We start from the raw sequence: 21,241 nt of genomic DNA, 5'->3' as shown, positions 1-21,241 counted from the left end.
CAAAAACTTCAAAAACAAATCATCCAGCTATTCCTTACATGGAGGAATCATCCAGTTCCTGGTAATTTCACCTAGAGAATGTCAAGTTACTCTTCTCTTTGGCAAACTCTCTGCAAGCAAAGTTCTTGCAGCAATTTGGGTCAGGGATGCTAGGCCCATTTCTGTTAGTTTTCCCTATTTTTATTTTGGATATTAAGGCCATGTACATTGATTTCTTCTTGCTCTTTGTGCCACCTCAAGTCCAGCCTTAATGCTTCCAGTTAGTAGGTACATTATAGCCTGTAAATTTTGCAAGTTTCTGAAGGTAATTGGGTGAGGAGTTAAAAATAAGCATAGCAAGATATTTGCAATTTCCACTTCTAAATATTATATATTTGAAGCCTCACTCAAAGCAATTGACTGCTACTTTGTTCCCAGTCTATGAACAGTTCTTGTGCTTTGGAGATCCCAATTCCTGACATTCCCTCTTACTAAATGTGTTACAGTTTATTCTTAGTATATGCATGTCCCAGAGCTGAAATGAAACATTTGCTTGCTTAAGGATATCAGGACCATGCTTGTTTGATACATTACCTGCATAGATTTACTTTTGCAAGCATCCTAATCTTTCTGAAACTTAATTCAGTGTGCTTTTAGGTTCACTAAAAATCTTATTGAAACTTTGACTTCCTGATAGCTTTCATTAAAGCTTGCTTTTCTTGCCCTCCCAGTCCACTTCTTTGTACTGCTCTTTACTTGCTTTACTACATTTTAGGAAAGCTGAGTTTTCTGCCAAAAATATAAACCCAGCAAATATTGCTGATAGTGTGTCCAGAAGGCATCAGACAGGAACAGATCCATGCCACACAGGATCCCTCAGCTTGGTTTTGTTTCCAGTACAGCTAATCCAGTGACATCAGGCACTGGTGTAAGTAACTATTCATGCATCTGGACTTCAGACATTTGAAAAATTCTGAAAACACTGAAAAAGGAAAGATGATGGCAACACCCAGTAGGATAAACTGCTGCTTGGCTCATTTGACTTCATCTTGCTTCTGACACTGGTGATTTGATTCCAGTTAACTCTGACCTGCATTCTGAAAGAGGTGAATTCATTTACTCATGTCAAAATACTACACCAAGTACGAAATGTCTAAAAATAAGCAATGGAATATTGACCAGATAAGAGATGAATATGATTGTGTTTAGTCTATTCATGAACTTTGTGTCATTTGGCATTTCTTCTGACTTCAGCTGTTTGCACAAAACTAATTTTCTTGCATTTTTTCAAAATTTTTAACTTCTGATTTGAAGAAACAATTTTTTCTGACTTTACATTTTGGTGATGTCAGCCTCATACTGGGCAGTTGTACCTGACTTGCACCGATTTTAGCAAAGCCACTGACCCTACCTCAGCCTGCTTCCCACATGTCCTGCCCATAATGTCTTTCTAGTTTTGCACAGATAGAGTCATAAACCCCTACTTTTCCATGCTGATTTCGCTGTATAATACAGGCATGTAGGTACCTACAATACCTGCAAAGTGTGGCCAAATGAAGGAGGTGGATTGATATCACTGAGTCACATTACTTTCTTAATGTTGCCAGGTTTGCAAAATATCTCATTTATGTACGTGTTGGAAAGCAGGGCAACTTCTTGTTCAGACTTGCAGCTCATTTTTAGTGAAGACACTTTCTCTTTGCAATGCAAGATAGGATCCTCTGGTAACAAACATACAGCTCTGTGTTTCAAAGTAGGTGTTAATGCCTTCATTATCAGAGGACAGATTTTCAATGTGTCCTGTAAACTTACTGATAACTGGTAATAATAGCCTGGATTCTGAAATGGATTAAAAAAAGAGTAGAAAATAAACCAAGGCAAATGAAACCTTCAATTAGGTTACATACTAAAATAATATAAAATAATTACAATTGGAATTTTATATTTAATTTATTTTTTGATATAACAAATTTTAATATTCTGATTTTCTAATTATTTAATGGTAGTGTGAGCTTTTAAGCATTATCTCCGTGCCTTATTAATCCTCACTTGATGAAACTGTTATTTTTCACATATACTGGAAAAAAAAAAGTTGACTGAACACTCAAGGCCACTTTTCAGAAGCTACATGTAACAATTTTGTCTTCTAATTGCATGCTTAGTCTGCAACTACTGTTGTTTTTGCCTGTGTGAACTGTGCGTACTAGCAGGCAAATCTGAATTTACAACCACATTTAAAGATACGTTAAATAATTTTTAACTAAAGCACCTGGAAAATTGAACTTATTAAAACTGACACGTAACATTCATAACCTGAATTCGGTCATTCTGAGATGAACTACATATGTTTTCAAAGTTCCCAAGGCAGATGAAACTGAGTTTGAGTTTCACTCATCTCATATCCATGGTCAACAAGGTCACCTGGTGTCATTCCAATCCAGATCTCCCGATACACACCAGCAGTGCCCTAACACAATCTTTGAGACAAATACCTCAAGTACAAGTGATTCCACATTTTCATACTGCGGCTTGCTGTAACCAGTGAGGTGTGCTTTTGGTCAGGGATCAGCTCGATGTATCTTGGCATGGGAAATGTATGGGGTGCAGGAAAAGGGCAGGCAGGGCTTAGGAGGGAGGGACAGAGGGAGGGAAAGGAGCACAGACTTTACAGTCTTCAGAAAGAACTGGTGGAACAAGAAGGAAGGTCACCTTTTCCAAGTTCCACTACCTTCTTTTTGATAGAGACAAGCTGATAAATCATCTCTGAAATGCTGACAATAACTCAAGGTTTTGTAGTCCTGATAATTTTTTTGTTAATTGTTGAGTTTTTCAAACTGCAAAAGGCACGCAAGCAATTCCCTCCTGGACCAGCTCCTCTCCCATTACTTGGAAACTTGGTGCACCTGAAGTTCCAGTTTCATCGGGATCTTCTGATGGAGGTATTTCTTTTAAGATGCTCTTAATTGATTAATTTTAGCCACAGCTTAAACAAAACTGTTATGTTAATAGCAAAGTGATGTTTTTAAGTCTTAGAAAGTTACAGACAAGGTATGGACATACAAAGATCAACTTGATTCAGGTCACCTTCTTATGTGGAATATGTCATCTTCACAAGAAACCTAATGTCCTTAAGAATCAAATAAACTTGGGGACAGGGTTTCTGGCTTGTTATTAAAGTTGGAGTATACAAATAATTAGAAAGATGCTTCTCCATTGCTGATAAGTCCATATGTGTTACTTTTAAGAATTCTGACACACTGACATTGTCTAATTCAATCACAAAGTGGGTGCATGTATATGTATGCTTATAATATGGAAAGCACATACAATCCCCATCTTCCAGCACCTCCTCAAAGCTATTTGCCACCTGTTTTTAGAGACATCTGCTCCTCCCCAGGCCATTTCAGTCCCTCCCTGCACACTGGCAGTAATTCTTCTAACAGTTTGCAGATGACCCCTAATTCAGATCTATGCTTGAGACAGTATGCACAGATCATTGAGTGCAGTGCAGCCTCAGACATGCAGCAATGCTGTAACAGGGAGAGGAAAGCCAGTATCTAAATAATTATGAGGAGGAGTGACTAATATCATTAATTGGATGTAATTCTGGTGGCACCTTAGACATTGTCTACCACCTCTTTGTATCATAGTCCCATTCTCAGACAAAGCTTTTTCCACAAATGATTGCATTTTCTCTGTCATATACCTGTCCCTGCTTGGATACTTCTGCTGTCTCCAATGGTCAGTGCTCTCATCAGTACTGTGTGGAAACCTTGGACTCAGCTGCAGCCCACAGGCACTTGGTGGCTGTTGAGTAGTTTCTGGCTCCATCTCCTCTCCTGGCAGGGCAGATGGAGCAGGTTTAATCAGCTGGTTTCTTTTTGCAAAGGAAGGGCTAGCTGGAAGCATAGATGCGCAGAGAGGTGCTAGTGTGGCCATTCAATTAATGAGGTGGGGTTGGATGTGATGCTATGTAAAATATGAACTTTTCTTTCTTTTGCTGCAGTGCTGCTGCAGCCTGTGCTTTGAAAATAAAATAACTTCCCTCCCCAGGTAAATAAAATTGATTGCTGAAAACCTTGTTCTCAGAAAAACAGCAGTCTCATTCTGCTTCTAGCTATAATTATATTCATGGGGATGATGTTCTCAGCGCAAAACTGTCCATTGGGCTGGTGAATAGCAGGTACAGTGTCTGTCTGAGATGTATGGAGTTTCATCTGTTCTTTTCTGGCATCTATTCCACTTACAGCTGGCAAAAACTCATGGCAACATATATACTTTGTGGTTTGGGTGGGCCCCAGTGATCATACTGAATGGATATCAAGCAGTGAAGGATGGCATGACTACACACCCTGAAGATGTTTCTGGGCGGATGGTATCACCTTTTTTCAGAGCAATGGCCAAAGGAAAAGGTAGGATTGTTATGCACAGGAATGTTGACTTGGCAAACTACTCTGCCTTTTAGACCCTCTACCCTCCTGTTCAGAATGCTCTTCCATTAGATACTGTCCAAATCCTCCATTAGCTCCTGAGAATAATATTATTTGCCGTGATGCCTTTTGTACGGAGCTTTTGCAAGTCTGGGAAACACTCCAAATGAGATTGTTTCTAGGTGACCTTTTTGCTGTGTTCAAAGTGTATGTGAACCCAGCTCAGAACTTGGCAGTCTTGCCCTCCACAAAGAATAATCCAATTTGTTGCACATGATTTTGCTGTATATCACATGAATGCAAAGCTTGTTTATATGTTTGATAACTGTATATATTATAGTTGCCAAACACCTTCCATCATGAGCAAGAGACCTGTAACACCCTCCTTCAGAAGTCTTATTGCTGTGTTTGCAGTCACGCTTAAACATTTGGTGAATACCCTTTGATTGTGAGAATGCCTCTGACACATGAAACTTCTCCTTAGGGTATTTCAGCAGTTTGCAGTCTTTCTTTTTTCCTCCCCTGCATTTGCTATACCAAAGCCAACAGAGGTTGTTTAAAGCTAGGTAAAGCATCATCACAGCAGTAGCTCAGGGCTCTTCAGGTAACCACTACTGCAATTTAAGAATCAGTGGAGTGGTCTCCCTTCCAGAGGAGAAACAGGGCCTAAATGTCACTTATCCTTCACCTTCATCACCTCAGCCTACATGCATCACATTGTTTGATCTACATCTCCATAAACATCCCCCAACCCTGGACACCACTCTGTGGAAAGTCAACTAGTTATTCCTGTCTTGAGCACAATCACTTGAGTATGGCTAAAGCAGATCTTCTAAAAAGGCATCTTAAGGTTTTGGGGTTTTTTTAAGATATCAAGAAATGGAACAGTCAGCAAATCCTTAGATTGCTCTTTTCAAAGATTAGCTACAATCAATATTAGGAACACATGGTCTAGTTATAGTTTGGGTATGTTTGGCTATGATTTCTGGTTACTGATAACTTCACCTAAAAAGATACTTGTATCACAGTGTATTCCCTGATTTACTCCATGTACATAATATAAATTTAAATGAATTGTTAATGTCTATGGCAAATATTAATATGCCAGAGAATACCCTCAGGTATTATACTGGCAAGTGGTCGCTCCTGGAAGCAGCAGAGACGCTTTGGTATAATGACTTTACGCTGTCTGGGAATGGGGAAAAAAGGCCTGGAGTATCGAGTGCAAGAGGAGGCATCTCACCTGGTGGACGTTTTTGTGAACCTAAAAGGTATCTATCTACTTAGAAATCAGATGCTTTTCAGTCCTGGATCTGTATCTTGAGTATGCAAACTCACCTACCCCCTTCTAGGGTCAGGGTGGGTCCAGAGTGGTGTATCTAAATTTACCAAAGCCCAAAGTGTAGACAGAGCATAGTATCATGTGGGATTTTTTTTCTTAAAAAGCTGTTCATAAACCTAATGAAGTTCCACCTCCATGGGCTTATCATCTGTCTATGATATGATTGTACAATAATACAATGTCACTGAACTGCACAGCCAAGCCATTCTCAGACTGCCTATGATAGGTAACTAGAGAGTATAGCAGAGTTTAGTCATTTCCCTAAATTTTAATAACATAAGGTGCCAAGACATAAACCGGATATTTTAGTGTCTGTCTAAGTAACTATTGGCAAGAGAATCAAAGCAGGAGGTGGGAGGGAACTTCAGTGGCTTATCAGATTCATCCTGGAGTCCAAGCCAGGATCATTTCTATCCAAATAACTTTTTATGGATATCTGTCTCATAACTTCTAAAAAATAATCAGAGATATGGTGATCTGCTGTTCACAGCTGAGACTGTAATAGTTATATTATGTATACTTTGCAGTTCCTATCCACCTACTTTGCTCCTTAAACTTTCCCAAATTCCTTCAATCTTTCCTCCTAAGTAGTTTTTACATTTTGTAACATGTCTGTCACTGTCTTCTCTTAGTTCATTTCCAGTGACACCTCTTCCTTCTCATATTCTGACTTGTTTTCTTCCACTGAGACTTGTTTCCTTTCCACAACTGAGGACAGCAGATTTTATATGATATTCTCTAATGGATCTAAGTTGTACAACCTTATTTCACAGGAAGGGCTATGAGATTGTTTTAGAGCTATAAGGAAACAGCTTAACACTGTCTTTTGCTCTAAAACTATGTTTAATTTTCGTAAGTGTATATTAATGCCACATTCCCATCCCCATTCATGCCTCAGCTGGATAAAAAGAACATTTTATGTAATCTCTAATAACATCTTGTCCTATCTGTATAAGGAACACCTGAAGAAAACATTGAGAGTGAACACCAGTTACTGTGTTTGCAGGAAGACCTGTGGATCCTTCTTTCCCTCTTTTCCATTCTATTTCAAATGTAATTTGTGCTCTGGTTTTTGGATATCACTTCTCTGATGAGGACAAAACCTTCCATGAACTGATCAGTGCCACAGAGACTTTATTCAGATTTGCAGGCAGCTTTGTTCATCAGGTGAGTAAATAATAATATACTATTTTTTTTCTGACATAGGTAGGAAAGAAAATGCAGTCATAAAAATGGTCCTTCACTAAAAACAGAGCAACTGCCAAATGTAAGCTGGGAGCTAAGAAGTGTCCTTGGGGAACTTACTACAGCCCCCTTGGTTTTGAGGCTGTTTTTAAGAACTTCATTTTCTCTGCAAGTTTAGGGGACATCTCTCTGTTGACTCCTGGTTTTAAGTCTTTGAGCATTTCTGAGACCATCAACAGAAACTTTTAAACTTAACTTGAGACTGGAGTTTGTAATAAATTTGAACTCTGCAGTGCTACTTCTCCCACCGCTATTTACTTCTCTCCTCCAAAAATGACTATCATTGAATTCACTGTTCTGATTTTTACTACTCTGTAAATTGTATGCTGACAATTTTCTTTTTGTTTCCTCCCTCACAAATAGTAATATATTCATTATGAATCTTTCCATTAATTCATTATAGCTTGCAATTCACATATTACAAAAACAACACATACATTCTCTGACAGTCTCACAATTCAAGTTCTGTCAGACTTTTTGGTAGGTACCTCCCACAACATACCATAAAGGCCAACTTTGCACTTGAAGTATCTTGAAGTGCACTTGAAGTTTCCCCCATGAATTAGACTTTGTGTTTAGACCCTTAAAGAGGAACAAGCTGGGTGTAATGGGGACTGTGGATGGCAAATTCCATTGACATTTGAGTTTTATAGGAAAAGGCAAACTAAAATGCTGATGTAATTGTAAACCTTTTCAACAAATCTATCATATGAGAATAATACTATACAACTTTCCCATAGCAAAACCTAGAAAATAGAGGAAATCTGTGGATGATCAAAGACAGGAGACCTTAACAGTACAGAGGACATTCAGGATACCCTGCTGCAAGAGCTTGTAAGCACTGTGGATTGGAGTTATAAGAATGGAACAAGTTGTAATAGTACAAAATTAAATTATGTAACATATTATGAATTAATGAGATTAATATCTGCTATGAGCTTAGAACATTTCAGTGCAAAGCTTAAGAAGAAAGGGACTGGTATAAACTAGCAGATAACAGGACAAAAAAGGCAAATGCAATCTCAGAGTCTCTGTTTTGAGCACTATTTTCGCTTTAGAGCCAGAGAAGTGTTAAAGTAGGTTTTGGTGCATAATAATCTGTGGGACCTCTTCTAGGGTGTTGAACACCTTATGCTTTGAGTCCGGAGTGAAACAAATGTAAAGAAGCGTTAATGGGATGACTTCCAAACTGTCACTTAAAATTAGAGAGGCTTTGTTTGTTAGGTCTGAAAGAACAAAGAGAGGAGATAGAAATGCTGTTTGCTTGGCAGGGTAGAATGGCAGATGCTTCAAAGAGAGAACTACCCAAGTGAGGTGACAATATTTTGCGCTGAACAAAATGTGTATATAAATACACTCAGCAGACTGAAGACGTAATTATATTTGTCCTGTAGCAGTCATGAGGACTCTGATGGGGAAAATTAAATTAGCTTTTAGTGGTACCCAGTCTACACTTCCGAGAGCTCTGCAAATTCCACCAGTTACTTGAGGCTGCAGACTTGTTAATCTTAGTAGCCCCACAGTATCCAGAAAGGATGTCCTTACATGTATGGGAGCTAGGAGTAAAGTCTTCTAGCGATCTGCAGTATACAAACTTACTGGCATGAGCAGAGGACTGTCAGTCCTCTTGACCCCCAAAAGTGTGTTATAATTACTAGTAAAGTTTTCCCACATGATAGCAAAAATCTGCTCAAAGCAATGCAAATTTGTTTATTCCACTATCAATATTTCCGGACAGGACAACTCAGCCTTTTGACGTTTCTAAAAGCAGCTTTGCTACTGACAGATAATTCACATGACCTCTTGTGTGTCACTCCCACAGCTGTATGAAATCTTCCCCTGGCTGGTGTGTCGTCTCCCTGGTCCTCATAAGAAAGCATTATCTTGCTATGATGTCCTGAGTTCTTTTGCAAGGAAGGAGATCAGAAGACATGTGGAGAGAGGGATACCGGATGAACCACAGGATTTCATTGACTTTTACCTGGCTGAGATGGAGAAAGTGAGTGTTTGTTCTGCCTGATCACACATTTATGGAGTATAAGGCCAAACAGAGCATTAAATCAGCCAGTGTGATCCCTTCTATCATAGTTTCTTACATTCCATAGGCTTCTTTTGGAATACTTCCAGGAGTTAAAAGAAGCATCTCTTGCCCAGGGTAGATGAAGTTTATGTAGCTTCTACCTCTGGTGATAAGCTTTCAGCCAGCGAGGCTGCCATGTTCTCAGTGTTGGCTCATGGGCTCTGGAAAGAACTGCTACATCCTCTTGTACATTGTATCTGAATGAATATGACAAGATTTACTGAAATAAGCACTTTAGAGGCAAAGATGCAGCTTTCTTTCGTGTCAGGGGTGCAAGTTATTGCAATCTGTTTAAAATGTTTTTGCATGATGTATTTACTCTAATTGTTTTTATATTTTACTCCCTTATTAGAAGAAAATACTTGGGTACCTCTCTCCTACCAGTTCACGTCTATCCTGAACTGAGAGAAGAATTAACTTAATTGTATGAAGTTCAGCAAGGAGAAGTGTCAGGTCCTGCACTTGGGTCACACCAACCCCATGCAGCGCTGCGGGCTGGGGGCAGAGTGGCTGGGAAGCTGCCTGGTGGGAAAGGACCTGGGGGTGCTGGTCAACAGCCGGCTGAACGTGAGCCAGCAGTGTGCCCAGGTGGCCAAGGAGGCCAACAGCGTCCCGGCTTGTATCAGAAACAGTGTGGCCAGCAGGACCAGGGCAGTGACCGTCCCCCTGTACCGGGCACTGGTGGGGCTGCACCATGAACCCTGTGTTCAGTTTTGGACACTCACAACAAGGACACTGAGGTGCTGGAGCGTGTTCAAAGGGCAACGGAGCTGGTGAAGGTCTAGAGCACAAGTGTATGAGGAGCAGCTGAGGAACTGGGGTGGTTTAGCCTGGGGAAAAGGAGGCTCAGGGGAGACCTTATCGTTCTCTACAACTACCTGAAAGGAAGTTGTAGTGAGGTGGTTGTTGGTCTTTTCTCCCAAGTAGCAAGCGATAGGACAAGAGGAAATGGCCTCAAGTTGCACCAGGAGAGGTTTACATTGGATATTAGGAAAAATTTCTTCACCAAAAGAGTTGTCAAGCATTGGAATAGGCTGCCCAGGGAGGTGGTGGAATCGCCATCCTTGGAAGTGTTCAAAAAATGTGTAGATGTGCACTTAGAGGCATGGTTTAGTGATGGACTTGGTAGTCCTGTATTAACAGTTGAACTTGATGATCTCAAAGGTCTTTTCCAGCCTAAATGATGTTATGATTTTAAGATATTAGTCTCAAGATGTTCTGTTGAGATTCTTTTATTCAGATAGCTTTTCCTTTGGTGTTTGCTAGCACCATTTGATAGCTTACTGGCAAGACCAAGGCCAAATGAGTGACACATTGTGGGGCTTCTTTAGACACTTCTCTTTAGAAGTACACTCTAGACTAACTTCAAAACTCGTAGTGTGCTTTAAAATTTTCATGGTTAAGTCAACAGGCATAAAATTGCCTGCTTTTTAATGAAAGAAAATTCCACCTTATGAAAAAGAGCAATGTAGACTTGCCACATCCATTTGGGAAACTATTAATCTCTTAGTACTCATCAAAAACTGTGATTTTGAACTCTTTTTGCACATGCAAGCTGTGGAAATAAGGACTCTCACGCAAGAGGCATACAGGATAGCTTAACTTTTATGCTTTAATTTCAACTTTCTATCATCATCTACAGTCTAAAGATGGGGCCAAGCCCAAGTATGATGAAGACAATTTGGTATATGTTATAAATGATCTTTTCCTCGGTGGATCGGAGACCTCAAGCACTACATTGTACTGGGGACTGCTCTATATGGTAGTGCATCCAGACATCCAAGGTGAGAGAGATTCTTGCTGTGAAATGCTATGGGTACTACAAATGTTAATGATGGCTGAATATAATGAGTTGCAGGCACAAAAGCCACTGGTTGAGTCTGGCGCTCACCCTCGGAAAACAAAAAGAATGGCAGCAGAGGAAAAAAATCAGAGGCCCATCCCATGACCTGACAAAACCAGGTGGCTGAAAGCACTTGCAGTGAGACAAAAGTTAGCTCTTTGCAGTGACAAGTCAGTGAGGTGCTCTGTGTGGAGACTGTGCAGGCTCACTGATGGCAGCAGGAACAGTAATCAGAGCTCTAATATGACTCCTGTCTGCACCAGACATCATTCCGATATGGGAGTGTTAAGGCAGCTTTGCTGTGTTTGCTGCACAGTCAGTCTATGATCTCTTCCCCTCCTGACACAACACTCCTTGCTGAGCACACCAATACTGCTAACAACCTACTGGATCCCTTACTGGACAAACCAGCTGGACAGATCTTGGCAGCTTATGAAGGGCTGCAGGTTGCCCTAAGGAAGGCCCATGGTTCTAGTAGAGATGGCTGCCTCTTCCTGTATCTTTCTTGTCAGGAAACAGGTAGAGAGCTGCAAGATAATTTGCATGGTGCAAATCCATATGCTTCCTTGAAGAATGCAATGACTCCTTTCTGTGTTTGCTCAGTGCTTCATGCACAAGGCTAGGCAGTGGGCATCCATGGAATATGGGTTGCTCAGGGTTTCAGTAGAGCATATTCTCCACATAACTGTCTGATGGTGTTAGCATCTAGTCTTTAAATAACCAGTAGTTTGTTGCAATTTGTTCACAACAAGCAGCACATAAACCTTAGGAGAAAACAAAATATGAATGTGGAACATCTGCAAGGGATGGAAAGACTGCAGAAATAGAAAAAGAAGTTTCAGGGGAGGGTTCTGGCCATCTTATATGTAGATGTTTTCAGGTGTTTTCAGGCAAAAACTGCTGGCAGTACACACAAATTGTCCCTGTCTGAGTTAATACTGCAAAAGAGGTCGCTTATCTAAGTAACACCGATTCCATGAATGCCTCTGTAGAAACAGACTGAGTTTCCTCATCTGCATCTATGTCAGGAAGAGAAAGGATATGGCCAGGATTTAAGGAGGACTTGGGTTCTCCTGGGGCTGGTGGCCTTTCCATCTGTTGTGCTTGAGGACTGAAAGCAGGAGAAATACCTTTATTCCCACAGCCTCAGCAGGAGACTGAAAAGGATGTATTATTGAGTGCATATTTGCATCCAAGGTTTTAGGATGATTCAGGTGTTGTTTGTTCACACAGTATGTTGCCATACTTGGACCAATTCTGCTCATCTCTTCCCTTGCACTGGGAGTTAATATCCAAGGCATTATATCCATTTTGCAAATGAGATTTAGATTTTTGAGATAAACTAAGCAATCCCTAAACACCTTCAAAACCTGGAGCTAAGTGACCCGCCCTGTGCCCTCCAAGCATTCTGTAAGATAAATGTCAGAGCTGGAATAACTACAATATAGTCCTTGCTTATGATTCTGGACCACACTGTTGGGGCTTTTTTCCTGCTCGTTTTTATTTTCATATATTAAACTTTGACATTAAATCATATTAAATTACAGGTTATAGGCCTAATGTACCATGTTGAAATAACGCATTTTCCTGTTGCTCTAAGAAAAGAGAGCAGTTAAAATATTTTATGCATTTTTCTCATCTGAAATGGTGACTATTTCTCCACAGAGAAAGTGCAAAAGGAGCTGGATGCTGTTTTAGGTCCTTCCCAGTTAATTTGCTATGAGGATCGGAGAAAACTTCCCTATACAAATGCTGTGGTCCATGAGATCCAACGCTTCAGCAACATTGTCTTTGTTGGCATGCCCAGAATGTGCGTGAGGGACACAACATTGCTAGGATTCCCTGTCAAAAAGGTACAGACACGTTTTCAGCCTCTGTTCTTTATTCAGCAGAAGGCATTTAGTTTTTATTCCAGTTTTGTAACTTGTTTTCCATCTATAAACTATTATCCATACAACCCAGCAACATGGTGTTTGGGGAAGGGTTACAATTTGTGGCTCCAGCAATGAAATAAGTCTCTCATTCAGCATGTTGGTGCTCAGACAGCTGATAAGACCCCTGCCATGAAAGCCTCGAGCTCCTGCCCTGCTGACCAACGGCACAACCACAGAGACCATCTCTGCTTGGCTGGGGATGGACTAAGAGGAGAAACTGGCTTGTGAAAGCACTGGTTAAGACATCCCTGCCCAACTTGGCTTTGTCAGCACTTATGGGGTGGAGGAAGACTTGTGAGAGTATGGCTCACAGGTCCACAGCTCCATGAGCTAAGGGATCTGCCTGAATCTTTAACAGCTGAGAGACAGTCAGCTACAGCTGACAGAGAGGGAGTTGCTCCCAAACACTGCCTAAGACACATGTTCACAGCCAGTAAGGTATTTTTCAGAGTGACATAAGCTACGCTGGGTGCCAGTTCTCACTGTAAAACACTAACAAGAAACAGGAATTGGTAGCTTTTATTGCAAGAGAGATGGGAGAGGCCAGCACCATTACTGGGTTGGGGACTGGCCCCACCTAATTCATTTTGTGGTGAAGGTTTCATGCTGTTCTATCTGCTTCTGACAGCCAGCTAGCTAAGGCACACAAACTAGTCTGCTGGGAACAACCAGTAAAGGAAAAGGCAGAAGTACTACTGCTGAAAGGGCTCAGGGGTTGTTGTCAATGAGGTACTGCAGTGATTTCTGGATGCATTTCTTTCTCCCTTGAGTCTGCAAGGTTTCCAACACTGGGATCTGAATATCAACAAAAGAATCCTACTGGAAGTATTATTAAGATTACTAGTAAAAGTGGTCACAATGCAGTTGTACCAACATCACTAATGCAGTCAATACTCAGAAGATGATCACAAACTCTGTTTTTTTAAGGATAATGGTCTTCTAACCCCATCACATCTGCTCATTACAGAGAAATGGCAATTAGCAGCAGCTTTATCCACCAGGCAGAAACTGATGGGTGACAGACTAGTAGTTGGAACTAAATCAACAGTTTCTTCCTTGCAGGGGACCATCATTATGCCAAACATAGCATCTGTTCTGTATGACCCTGAGCAATGGGAGACACCTCGACAGTTCAACCCTGGCCATTTTCTGGATAAAGAAGGAAACTTTATACCTCGAGAAGCCTTCTTACCATTCTCAGCAGGTAAATGCACTGGCAGGTTGAACTGATCCAACAGATTAGATGAAGAATACAGAAGTGTGAGACTATGATATATTTCTTCAGACAACGTCTTCTGTCTCTGCTGTTTGCTGCTTTTAAAGAACAGTACTGGCTTGTTTCTGCCAGCTGAGATGCTTCTGTGCTGTCAGACTCCAAACTGTTCTTAGGACACTGTAGTGGGAATCCCACTTAAACTTCTGAAACTCTTAGGCTTGTTGCATGCTGCAATCAGCCACAAGATTTGTCTGTAGTGTTCTTTATATGTACTTTTTTTTCCCTGAGAAGCAATGTGTTTTGTGTGTACTGGAGTTATTTGCGTCCCTCTTGAAGGAACAAGCTGAAAGAAAAGCAGAATACATCCTGGTACACAAAGGATTAAGTTCTCAAGAAGAGAAACTTAAGAACTGAAAATCCAGTTGCAAAAGAAAGAAATAAGATAACAGAGTAGTCAGCAATCACACTTTGCAGTTCTGCTTTGGTTTAGTTTCTCTGTTGATATAGCAGACTAGTCACCTGGATGTTCATCCAGGAGTGATGTCTTAATGCAAATGGATTTTCCTTTCCTTTTATTTGTCTGCTAATCTGGAAATGTGAATGTATTATTCACCTGTTCTGCTCATGCTATTGGTTCCAGTGTAGAACCCTTGGAAATTAACAGTAGGCTTCTTGCTTTGCCTGTAAAGTGACCAAGCCTTTGTTCAATTGCAAATGCTAAGTAATTTTGATCTACAGACTTTAACTTGCTAAAATACCATGTGCAAAGAGTTGGCAGATTATTTTTTTGTATGACCCTGAAGCTCAACATCTCCTGTAAAAGGAAAACAATTTTCTGCCATGTCAAGCAAGGTCACGAAAGAAATGATGGTGGTACCTCAGGAATTTTCATTGAGATTTTCATTTGGTGTGTCCTAACCTATGAAATTGGATGGGATCTTCCTGAGAAAGAATTCACAAAGTTTTAGTTCTGTGGCTTTCACAATCCTGTCCTTGAACAAAAAAAAACCCTTCTGCTTATAACAAGAATGAACAAAGTGATAATGAAACTGCAATATTCCTACTGTACTTCCCCTCTTCCTTCTGCAGGGCACCGTGTGTGTTTGGGGGAGCATCTAGCGAGGACCGAGCTCTTTATTTTCTTTGCCAACCTGCTGCGGGCATTCACCTTCCGGCTCCCTGAGGGAGTGACGAAGATCAACACAGAGCCCATTTTTGGGGGTACACTGCAGCCCCACCCATACAGTGTTTGTGCCATTCCACGCTAGGCTACAGCACATCACAGATCAGCAGGAGACAGCCACCTTTACCTCAGTGAATTTCCTCTCAAATGTATAAACTTTCTTCTACTAGCCAGGATATTGATATTAGCATATTGCTATATATAACATAGGGCTATTCAGAAAGCTGATGCAAACAAAGATTCAGACTACCAGTACTGTGGTCTGGTACTTGTGAAATTCCCAGATATTCTTGCAAGTATCTTAACAATTTTCTCATTTTGAAGAGCACCCTAAGCAAGATGCTATGGTTCCCAGGTGAAGCCAACATGCAGTGTCTCCTTGTCCTAGCCAAGCAGAATCATCATGATGCTCACTCCTGACCAAACCTCAGTAAAATGCAACAGAAGATTTCAGTAAAAGCCAAGCAGGTGTCATTTCTGTGAGTGGTTTGATGACCTCCAGTAACTTGACTCTGGAAAATGCACTTTTAAAGCCCTATTTTGGTTTTACTGTCCTCAACTTAGCCACTTTTTTGACAGGCTGCAAATAATAAAAAAAACCCAACACCCAAACCCCAGGAAACACATTAGAATGCAGGTACATTAGTATCTGAATTTGATGTTGTCTCCCTCGTAGAATACAGTCAATCTACAGTTGAAGAAAGAAACCTAAATTTGGTATTTACTAACAATGTGATTGTGTGACTTGGCAGCCTGATCATTGTTATAATATATTGCCAAGCGCTTTGTTTGTTAGTTGATTTTTGTGTTTTGTTGTTTTTTTAAAATGAGGTTTCTATGATCACACCCATTATCAGTCCTTCTTGGATGAGGCATAAATGTGGGATAAGACATTCATTTTGCCAGTGGATTTCACTGCTAACTTTGCAGCAGGGTAATGTACAGACTTTGGAAGGCATCTCTAAGGGCTATCTGAACATTCAGATGTTCCCCATTTTCTCTGGGCCCTTTTCTTTTTTTACAACCCATACCATACTTCCTGCTCTCCATTCAATCTCTTTCCAATCCTCCTTCCCCAGTTTCAGTTCCTGCTCCCACCTACCTTTACCCATATATATATATATTCCATTTCAGGATTCACCTTCCCTTTTGGCTTTCCATCACTTACATCCTTTCTCATATCAAGCCTCTGTCTCTTTTTACTCTTTTTTTGCACAAGTATTAGTAGAGGAATCAGTGCTGAGTTGAAAACAATGATCAATGAGTTTTCAGGAAGGAGCTTGGAAGATCTCATTTATTTGCTTTTTGAGGCTCCAGATCATGAAAAGAACACTAACTATGGAGAGTGCACTGGAGGTAACTTAGTGTAAGAAAAGACATAAATGATGACATGATGCAGGAATTCTGAAATATCCATTACTTAACATAGCTGCTCACTGGCACTGATTCAACTTAAGATCGAGACAATTTAAGCATACAGCTGGAGGTGACAGCCAAGTTCAGCTGTAGCTTTGTTAAAGCAAAGTGCTGTAGTATTCATGAATGCAAATCACTTTTGGAAAGGATTCAAATATTGAAGTTGAGTGTAGCTGTCTGTAAACACAGCCGTAAACTTAGGGTTGAATTTGTATGAGGACCAGAAAGTGCTTCTATGTTGGAATATAAACTATTTGTAATTAAATCACTGCAGTATATCTGAACTTCCTGAATTTTAAACGGGTGGGAATGTTACTAAAAAGAAATGAGAACTACTGAAAATCATGCTGAGCTGGGCCAGATCTTGGCATGCCTTGTAGCTCTAGCAGCGGCCTGCTCCAGCACAACCTGATACCTGCAAGTTTGCTGGGCTGGAAGGGAGAGATCAGGACAGTAAGGGGTTTCACAAAAGCAATAACTGTCATAAATAATCCAGCCTGTTACTCCACACAGCATATCAAATCCTGTTCCAGGGCCTACACACTTCTGCTCAGCCTCCTTTCCAGCTTTATCTGTGCTTGTCCTCCACCCTACCCTCCCACACCTGCTCTTCTCTACTAATCCTGCTAGAGATGGTGCCTTTGCCCACTCCTCTTGTCACCTTGCCACTCACTGAAGAAGCTTAATTGTATGATGTGTGTAAAACTGGTTGTGCTCAAGGGCTGGAACATGATGTCTGTTGAGACTGCAGCTGTACTCAGTACTGTTGATAGATAGCATTGCTGTGACTAGGCAGGACGCACGAGTGGCACAATGTGGAAAGAACTGGTAATCTACTGCTCATTTCACCCACTCAGGGACCCTGTCCACCAGACACCTGCCAAGCAGTACAAAGCAGCACACTTGATTTTGAAGAGTCTACTGAAAACCTGGCTGAAGGGCATGAGATCCCTGGCTCTTCCTTCAGGAGACTGAGCTTCCAGACAATCTTGCACAACAGTTTTGCTACTCCTGAGCAGTGGAGCCAATGTGGTGTGTGTAGCTTCTTGTATGGATTAGTTCATATGGGTCAAGCAGCCAGACCCTGTTTTCTGGGCTAGTGTTGTAGGTTTGGCAACTTACAGCACCAATTCTCACCCATGTATTCCTATAAAGATTTGAAGAGAGCTGATGGTGGAAGGAAAAGAGGAACTCAGGAAATCTGATAAAACTAACTTTGCTCTTCCTCTGCTTCCTTGGGAAGCTTGGAAGTACTTCTAGGATGGAGAATGACTCTGTTTCCTCTCCCAGAGATGATTTTCCCAATACTTGTCCAGCATTACAGACCTGCAGCTCCTGCACTGGCTGACCTCTGGCACTGGAGAAATTTGCAGGTTAGGGGGAAAGAGCTGAAGTGATCCCAGGCCAGGTGCTGCTGAAAGAGGACAAGAGAGTCACCTCTGGTTGGCTCAGCTGACTTCCCTAGTCCCCTGCCTACAGCCCTTCCTGTTCCCCTCCTGTCCCCCCAAGTGCTCCTTTCTCTCTGGACCATCATCTTGTCATCACTGAGATGCCAACCGGTTACAGCCCCTAGGCACATGTCTGCATTACGCCATCAAAGAGCCGCCAGATTAAAGGGTGTACACCCTGGTGCTCATGACTGGAGTGATGTAACATTTCTTTTACGTGGAATGAGTAATCCTCCACACCATCTTTTTTTTTTTTTTTTTTCTATAAACAGTGTCAACCACAGCCTCAGGTCTCTTAGCTGTGGTAGAACTGTCATCCTTAATAACATGGTTTCAAAGGGTTTGAAACCAGGTTGCAAGTGTTTATTCCAGGGAAAGATACACAACTAACTGGGTGTATTACTTTTTAAAGCATTGTGATTCCTTCGGAGAAAAGTGAGTTCATGTCACAGAACTGCAGATGTGGCTGCTTTGTTTCATATTTGCAGGACAGCAGGAGTGTGTGAATCCAGACAGCCTAAAATATTTAATGGTGATAGATATGAGAGGAGAGAGCTGCCTAACATTATATGGTGCTCAGCTCTGCTAAGGTTACAGTTCAGGAAAATATTGCCAAGTTGTCTGATACCAGGATCCTCTGCTATTTTTTTTTCTTATGCTTTTCTTTCTTTCTCATGGTAGGGCTCTCAGTAGCAATGTTAGTGCCACAACCATATGGCTGGCTATGTGCCAGACTCCAGGGACACTGTTTATCCTGTCAAAAGGAAAAAGCAGAAACTAGATACAAAAGAGACCCTTGTGAAAAAATTTGGTAGATTTTGCCATCTAAAGGTCAAAAGCAAGAGCTGATTTTTTCCCCTTCTGTTCAAACAAGCTCTTTGGGAAACTGGTTTGTGTCAAAGGCTTGGGCTAAACTGTCCCTGCTGAAGCTCCACTGTATGAAACAGTGAATCAATGGTGTGTAGTGGGAGAACCTGATGTTTATGGGATTAAATTTTGAAAAAAAATATTGTCCATTGCACCAGCATAGCACATTTGTGGCAACTATTTTTGTACTTTTGAGGAGGTCTAGAAAACCCTGAACAGACAGGAGGTGACAAGAAAATGTTCACTGTGTCTCCAATGGGAGCACTAGCAGGTGGCAAATGCAACAAAAAGGGAGATTGCTCAAAAGGACCACAGGGGATTGCACTGCGTGTGCCTTGTTGGTGAGCTATGCCTCCTTACAGGACTTCTCCTAACATTTATCTCTGTTCAAAAACCAACTGGATAAATTGTCTGCAGGGAAATTACTTCTGGGTTGTTTAATACCAGTACAGTGTTTCTGGTTTGCCCTGTTCTTACAAACTTTCCTAAGGCATCTGCTATCATGTGCTGTCGAAATGGAGCATGAGACTAGCTGAACTTTCATCAGAAACACTACAGCTGTGCTGAAGTTTTATGCCATTTACTCTGAATTAAAATAGCTCAATATTTATCTTCAGTTTGAACATTTATTGTCTCAATCTTATGTTTTCCATTTGAACATTTCAGACAGTGCCCTGACCAAGTGCCTGCTGAGACATAACTTGGGAGACTAGAAAATGATGCTCATCCAAGCAACTTGTAATCCTGGAGTATGAGCCAAAATGTACTTAACGTTATTAATTTGCCTTTGATTAAAAGTCTTGCTGCTGGCTCTTTTCAAAGTTTAATTTATTCATTTGCCAGATGTCTTCAGGTGAGAAAAATGCATTGTGAACAGTAAATCAGATTTTCTTCAGCATTAGAATGAAATTTCTGGTTATAAAAAAAAAAGAGATATAATATGTTAATTGAATTGGAGTTACATACACTTCCTTTAATGCCTTGTTAAGGGGCCATGCACCATCAGATTTGAGCTCTGCATTCGAGTCCATGCTGTCAGGGCAGCCTTGAACTGGGAATTGTGGGTAACCCAAGATGAGGAAATTCCTCCCTATAAAACCCTTATGCTGTAAATGTCATTATCTGCCCACTTCTTTTTTATCTTAAGTATCTCCATTATATTTACGATTGTGAAATGCTATATTAATAATAATGTTTGCAGCTGAATTAAATTGAAAGGAACAACAAACTTAATTGTCATGAAAGAACAGATTTATGGACATTTGGAGACAGCTGAGTATCAATGTGTGAAAAACACAGCTAACATACCTGCAAAAATCATCCTGAACTCAAATATTCAGTGGAAGAGGGAGAGAAAGAGAGATCTGGGGCTGCATATGCAGTACCACACTGAAGAACAAAGCAAGGGCATCCTTTTGAGAGTAGGACTGCATAAGGAATATTTGGCTTACTTCTGGATGTAAACAGAGCAGATAAGCCATATCACATAGTGATTGGAGGACAAGAGCTGGCAAACGTGGGGTCTGAAGAACAGCTTTGCCACTTCACTCAAGACAGTATGGCTAAGACAGCTTTTTGTGTGTTATTCAAATGGTGGGAGATATGGGTACTATGATCTGAATCAGCAAGTCATCTTGTTAGATTAGATTTTTAGATAAAAATTGTACCCAAGAAATGTCAGCTCTTTAACCTTTTCCCAACACACATGGGTAAATTTCATTTCATCCTTATCCCCTAGCCCTTTGAGATAGACTGAAATCACGCTGTTAGAAATTGGTTTCATTTGTTGAGCTGAATTACACTATGGTGACTTCTAACAGTAATTAAGAACAGGTCTGATCTAATCAGCTCTACCAAGAAGTTGCCTTCTCTGAGACCAAATCTCACAAAGTCAACAGTTTGCTTGTATTTTTTTTTAGCTGAAGTGAGTTCAAACCAGTTCACAGTCATGATTTATAAAGGAAAAGTAAGGGATGAGTTTATGATTCTGTAGGATTTTAGAGGGTATAGCGCAGAGCCAATGCACAGGCAACTAGCCAGCTGCAGGAAGCTTGTTCAGGGCAACAAACACCAGTCAGGATCTGGTATTTATTTATTTAGGAGTGCCAGTACCAAAAGCATCACTCACATTCTTGACTGCATGGCATACAAAATTCCTGAGTGATTGTAATTACAAGACAGCACGCAGGATTCAGCTGTCCCATCAGCAAAGAGAGATAAGTCAACTTTGTAAGAGATAAGGTTCATGTAACTTGATT

General features: G+C 40.8%; 2 protein-coding genes across 2 annotated transcripts in view; one reads left to right on the top strand and one right to left on the bottom strand.

Annotated features, from left to right (window-relative positions):
- Positions 1-21,241, bottom strand: part of LOC101917686 (cytochrome P450 2J2-like) — a 119,762-nt gene that overhangs the window by 81,517 nt on the left and 17,004 nt on the right. The window lies entirely within an intron of this gene.
- On the top strand, positions 1,984-20,272 carry LOC101921222 (cytochrome P450 2J6-like). The gene is made up of 9 exons (XM_005237763.3): positions 1,984-2,918; positions 4,229-4,391; positions 5,531-5,680; positions 6,758-6,918; positions 8,819-8,995; positions 10,719-10,860; positions 12,585-12,772; positions 13,916-14,057; positions 15,159-20,272. The coding sequence occupies exons 1-9, from the start codon at positions 2,748-2,750 to the stop codon at positions 15,335-15,337; spliced, it is 1,473 nt and encodes a 490-aa protein (XP_005237820.1). The 5' UTR covers positions 1,984-2,747; the 3' UTR covers positions 15,338-20,272.

Source organism: Falco peregrinus, chromosome 12, assembly GCF_023634155.1.
Source record: "Falco peregrinus isolate bFalPer1 chromosome 12, bFalPer1.pri, whole genome shotgun sequence".
Lineage (NCBI taxonomy): Eukaryota > Metazoa > Chordata > Aves > Falconiformes > Falconidae > Falco > Falco peregrinus.
Note: the sequence above shows the minus strand (reverse complement) of the source record. Positions and strands in the feature narration are given on the sequence as shown.